This window comes from Sebastes umbrosus, chromosome 2 (genome assembly GCF_015220745.1).
Source record: "Sebastes umbrosus isolate fSebUmb1 chromosome 2, fSebUmb1.pri, whole genome shotgun sequence".
Taxonomy (NCBI): Eukaryota; Metazoa; Chordata; class Actinopteri; order Perciformes; family Sebastidae; genus Sebastes; species Sebastes umbrosus.
The window spans coordinates 2,204,870-2,211,388 of record NC_051270.1 but is presented as its reverse complement, the minus strand read 5'-3'; the positions used below and the strand labels follow the sequence as shown (position 1 = coordinate 2,211,388).

General features: G+C 40.3%; 1 protein-coding gene across 1 annotated transcript; it reads left to right on the top strand.

Annotated features, from left to right (window-relative positions):
- The first annotated feature begins 820 nt into the window (after positions 1–820).
- Positions 821–6,241, top strand: LOC119502041 (G2/mitotic-specific cyclin-B2-like). Its single transcript, XM_037792868.1, has 8 exons — positions 821–976; positions 1,106–1,219; positions 3,271–3,561; positions 3,643–3,801; positions 3,881–4,117; positions 5,590–5,730; positions 5,820–5,930; positions 6,007–6,241. Exons 1-8 carry the CDS (start codon positions 950–952, stop codon positions 6,115–6,117), a joined length of 1,191 nt encoding a protein of 396 aa, XP_037648796.1. The 5' UTR covers positions 821–949; the 3' UTR covers positions 6,118–6,241.
- Positions 6,242–6,519: the final 278 nt, after the last annotated feature.

Below are 6,519 nucleotides of genomic sequence, written 5' to 3'. Positions count from 1 at the left end.
CAATAATTATTATGTTAATAATATTTTTTATTATTAATTTCACAATCTTAGGCTGCATTTAAACTATTATTTATATATTTTTATTTATTATTTTACTATTATTTTCTGAATTTAAATATAATATATAAAAGTGACATGATATAAAAAGGGGCATTTTTTAAATTAAATTTCATTAAATAAAACTTATTATTACAATAAGAATAATTAATAATTAATTATGCTAATTAATAATAATGAATTGAGTTTTGATAATTTCGTCAATGATTTCACAAATTATTGTTCAAATATTTTACAAAATTTGAGTCTATTCATGTGTTTATTTAAAAGGATGAGTTCTTCTTCCACCCTTAAATATAAAACTGTTTTATATATATGCTTCCACCTCTAAACAATAATTACACTATTATTTATATATTTTTATTTATTATTTTTATTTATTATTTTTTATTTATTTTCAGAATTTAAATATATGTTTATTTAAAATTATCTGAGGACTTCTTCTACCACCAAACAATAATTACACTATTATTTATATATTTTTATTTTATATTTTTCTATTATTTTCTGAATTTAAATATCACCAGATTGCACCTTTATTTATATACAATAATTATTATGTTAATAATATTTTGTATTATTAATTTCACAATCTTAGGCTGTATTTAGAATTGTTCACATATTTTTATTTATTATTTTACTATTATTTTCTGAATTTATATATCACCAGCTTGCTCCTATGGCGTCATCGGCTGTCAGCCAATCATGAGCGTCCTCCCAGAGCAGTAACCAATCAGATTGCAGGGGTCTGTATTTGAAAGCTGCTCGTCTCCTCGTTGTTTACCTGCAGAAGTCAGAACTCCTCCTCGGTGTTACCGGATCAAACCTGCTGCTGAAGATAAACCACCTCGCTGTTTCTTTAAGGCTCAGTTTGACCTCGTTGCTGTTCAACATGTCGTCTGTTGAAGTTCGTGCTGTGGTGAGTTAACTGAAGTCATGTCTGTGTTACTGCTGCTAGCTTCGATAGCTTCTGCTCCCTGCTGGGCTTTCTGTGACTCTGAACACCAGACTCTATTCCTGAGTTGTGTTTCCTCTCCTGTGCTCTCAGCTGCCAGAGAACCAGGTGAAGATGAAGATGAAGATGAGTAAAAGCTCAGCAGGTCAGAGGAGAGCTGCTCTCGGAGAGATCACCAACTTTCCTGCAGCAGCAGTCAACTCAAAGGTAACATGATGAAGATGATGAAGATGATGATGATGAACACAAAGGTAACATGATGATGAAGATGATGATGATGATGATGATGATGAACACAAAGGTAACATGATGAAGATGATGATGATGAGGAACACAAAGGTAACATGATGATGATGATGATGATGATGATGAACTCAAAGGTAACATGATGATGATGATGATGATGATGATGAACTCAAAGGTAACATGATGATGATGATGATGATGAACTCAAAGGTAACATGATGATGATGATGATGATGATGATGAACTCAAAGGTAACATGATGAAGATGATGATGAGGAACTCAAAGGTAACATGATGATGATGATGATGATGATGAGGAACTCAAAGGTAACATGATGATGATGATGATGATGAGGAACTCAAAGGTAACATGATGATGATGATGATGATGATGATGAGGAACTCAAAGGTAACATGATGATGATGATGATGAGGAACACAAAGGTAACATGATGATGATGATGATGATGATGATGAGGAACACAAAGGTAACATGATGATGATGATGATGAAGATGATGAGGAACTCCGAGGTAACATGATGATGATGATGATGAGGAACACAAAGGTAACATGATGATGATGAGGAACACAAAGGTAACATGATGATGATGATGATGATGATGATGATGAACACAAAGGTAACATGATGATGATGATGAGGAACAACACCAGTTATTGGTTCAATAACTCTGATCACCATGTTGTCTTACACCTCCTTTATCTGGATTATGGGTTGGTTCACCTGTAATCAGATACTAACCACAAACACACAAGTGACAGAAGTATGTGGACACCCCCTGTCAGCAAAGCCTGGATCATGAGGAAAGCTTCCCAGAGGACTGGAGGCTGCTGTAGCTGCAGATTAATGCCTGTTTTAGGAATCACATGTGTAATGTTTAAATGTTAACATGTAGTGTTCACTTAAGGAAGATGCATGAGATTAATTTAGCTGACACTTTTAACCAAAGCAACTTACAGTTGGTGCATTCAACCATGTGGATACAACCCAAAAAAATGCAAAAATCAAGCAACTAATGCAAATGTGCTGAACCACTAAATTTAATTTATATAGCGTTTTTCTAGGCTTCCGACCACTCGTGTCAGAATTCACACACATTCATACACTGATGGCCTGAGGTGCCAACCTGCCCATCAGGATCTAATCTAAATACTCATTCACACACCGACGGTTCAGCCTTCAGGAGCAGCTTGGGGTTAAGTGTCTTGCTCAAGGACACACACCGAGGAGCGAAGCGCTGACATTTTGATTGGTGGACATCCTGCTCTAACTCTGAGCCACAGCTGCCCCACATTTTGAAACAATACCCCCTTTTTTGTTTAGTTAAAGGGCCAATATGTAATATATTTACTGTAATAAATCATATAATGACCTTGACATGTCATCAGAGATTAAGGAAACCTGCTAAATACGGGCTTCTCCGACAGCAACGCTACAGCCAGTATGTTCTCATTTTGAAATTCTCGGTCCGGAACATCTGTTTTTGTTTCGGTCGGTGTGATCCCGTCCGCTGACCATTTCAACCCCCATCCATGTTGCCACATATGAAACAAACTGGCACACAAACAGCCTTCTGCAGCCGTGGAAGCAAGCTAACAAACTGGATCAACAGAGATAACGTTAACGTTAGATTCTACCTGATCTGAAAAGCCTCATCACGTCTCTCTGTGGTCCGTATGCAGCTAGTTATCAAGGCAGCGAGTATTTGAGACACAGCAGATGACTACTGCTGCTGACCAGAGGCTAACGCTGTGAATCTAACACATGCTATACTGTCAGTCACCATTTGGACTGCAGTACTCATTTTAAAACACTAGCTGTCAGTGCTACATATTGCTCCTTTAAGTAACTCAGTTTGATCTCCCTAACTTGACTTTGAAAAGTAAAAAAACAGTTAAACATGTTTCATTTCTTCAAATCTAACCTGCCTTACAGCCCAAAACTTTCAAGTACCCATTTCTGAATAAAACTGTATTGACTTGTTTCCTCAGAGGACGGGACCAACCAAAGCATCAGCCAAACCATCTGGTGCCCAGAAAGCTAAACCTGTCCTGAAAGTGCAGGAGGTGCAGCCGGTAGTCCAGGTCCCGGCTCCTGCAGATCCCCTCCCTCCAGTTCCAGAGGAGTCTGCTGACGTGTCCATGAAGGAGGAGAAGGAACTGTGCCATGCTTTCTCTGAGGTGCTGCTCACCGTGCAGGACGTCGACGAGCAGGACTCTGACCTGCCGCAGCTCTGCTCCGACTACGTCAAAGATATCTATAATTATCTCCACGACCTGGAGGTAACGTATCCCCTCCAGCAGCCAGACTCTCTGCTCTCACCCTGCATCGTGTTGTTGTTACATCACCGTCTGTCTCCACAGGTGCAGCAGGCCGTACGAGCCAACTACATGCAGGGTTATGAAATCACTGAACGCATGCGAGCTCTTCTGGTGGACTGGCTGGTCCAGGTCCACTCCAGGTTCCAGCTGCTGCAGGAGACTCTGTACCTCACGGTCGCCGTCCTGGATCGTTTTCTCCAGGTAACAACCGTCTAAACGCTCTTTTCTCTTTGTGTTTCTGTGAGCTGTGTAACAACGTTTCCCCCGCTGTGTGCTGCAGGTCCAGCCGGTCTCTCGCAGGAAGCTGCAGCTGGTCGGTGTGACGGCCATGCTGGTGGCCTGTAAATACGAGGAGATGTACGCTCCAGAGGTCGGAGACTTTGCCTACATCACAGACGACGCCTTCACAAAGGCTCAGATTCTGGAGATGGAGCAGCTGGTTCTGAGGACCCTCAACTTCGAGCTCGGACGTCCTCTTCCGTTACACTTCCTCAGACGGGCCTCCAAGGTGGCCAGTGTGAGTTCACGTTTTTCAGTTTGACCTGGTTAAGATAAGATATTCCTTTATTAGTCCCGCAGTGGGGACATTTGCAGTGTACAGCAGCAAAGAGGATAGTGCAAAAAACAAGATGCATCAGCTAACACTGTAAAAAAAGAGCTAAACAAAGTGAAACATTTAAATAGAAGGAAGTATAAAAATAGGAGCAGTATATACAGTATTGACAATAAACAGACTATTAAAAAATTGCACAAGTGGAAAACTTATTTTGCACAGTGAGAAAGAAATGAAATTCTACCTAAAAATATTGCACAGTATGAATTACACTTGAGCATTAATGATATGTCAACAGTCAGTATACAGTATAGTGCAGTTATTTTCAGTTTTTGGTGTGCAAGTGGTCTACTGGGAGCAGTGCTGGTTGTAGCGTCTGACAGCTGCAGGCAGGAAGGACATGTATAGATAGGAAGGACATAAATGGCTGCAGGTTTTCTTCTTTTGCAATATTTAAAACGGATAAGCCAACATTTCCATACATCACATTTCCATATGTTGACTTCAGCTGCTGTGAACAGACTGTGAGTTCCTCTTTACTATTTGGCTGTTTGTTGAATACCAACAGAGCAAGAGCAGCAAGGTTTGAGTGGCAGAATTTGTTTTTATGACCAAAATCATTAATTCATTTATTAAATGAAGAAAATTACATCCTTATTTGCCAGGTCTGGACAGATTGTATACAAATTAGTGATGTCAAATGATTGAAATATTTAATCGCATGATTTTCCACAGTTAATCACACATTTTTATCTGTACAAAATGTACCTTAAAGGGAGATTTGTCAAGTATTTTGCTTTATGCAAATATATGTATATATCATTGGAAATAAATTGACACAATACAATGACAGATATTGTCCAGAAACCCTCACAGGTACTGCATTTAGCGTAAAACAATATGCTCCAATCATAACATGGCAAACTGCAGCCCAACAGGCAACAACAGCTGTCAGTGTGTCAGTGTGCTGACTTGACTATGACTTGCCCCAAACTGCATGTGATTATCATAAAGTGGGCATGTCTGTAAAGGGGAGACTCGTGGGTACCCATAGAACCCATTTACATTCACTGATCTGGAGGTCAGAGGTCAAGGGACCCCTCTGAAAAATGTTTTTCCTCGCCAAAATTTAGCGCAAGTTTGGAGTGTTATTTAGCCTCCTTCACCACAAGCTAGCATGACATGGTTGGTACCGATGGATTCTTTAGGTTTCCTATATGCCAGTATCTTCACTCTAGCTTTAAAAACTTTAGCTTTTGAGCATGCTACAACCTAAATATTGCACGTTGCGTTAAACCGAAATTTGTGTTAACTTTGGCAGCCTTAGTACAAAAGTATATTAGATGGGTTTGAATGCTGTTTTTGTTTTTTTATGGAAAAAGGGTTTCAAGTGTTCATCAGCGTTCTCAGTGGGCTGAATGTTGTTTGTGTCTCAGTCTGATGTAGAGCGACACACGCTGGCCAAGTACCTGATGGAGTTGACCCTCCTGGACTACGACATGGTGCACTACCGGCCCTCTGAGATCGCTGCTGCGTCGCTGTGTCTCTCCCAGCTGCTGCTGGACGAGCTGCCGTGGGTGAGTCTGATGGAATCAACTAAAGAAACATCCGGTTCAATGTGTTATTCTCCTCTTTGCTGCTCTTTAACTGGTCTGTCTGGTCCCAGTCTCCCACACAGCAGCACTACTCCACTTATGACGCGGCCCACCTGAAGCCGATCATGCAGCACGTCGCCAAAAACGTTGTGATGGTGAACGACGGGAAGACAAAGTTCCAGGTGAGTTGAAGGACAGAAAACACGATAACTTCTGATTTAGTGTTAAATGAAACTAAATAATGTTGTTCTTCTGCAGGCCGTCAGGAACAAGTACTCGAGCAGCAAGCTGATGAAGATCAGCCTCCTTCCTCAGCTGAAGTCGTCCACCATCAAGACCATGGCGGCTGCTCTGCTCAGCCATCCTTGAGGAGAACTTTTACATTTTATCAGTGGACATTTCACCTGCACTTTATTTCAGATTGATCCCAATCTGTGGAGAAACTTCACTAGTTTTTTAATAAAATGTTTTTATAATTTTACGTACAAGTTCAGAGATATAGGCCACTGATTTCTTTTTAATCATGTCAAATCTTTTTGTGGTACGTCAGATTTGACTCCAGCGCACCTTGGCTTGTTTTCAACTGAACTTTCTGAAGACTAAACTCTTTTCCCACTTGGGACTGAACACTTGATTTTATTTAAATGTGGATTGTTGTATAGGGACGCACTGATCTACAGAAAGCTGGGTTTTGGGGTATCGGCCGGTACCGATCCGATACTGGTGTTTAATTTATAATCTGTGTGGAAGTAACTGGAATCATTCTGTCAT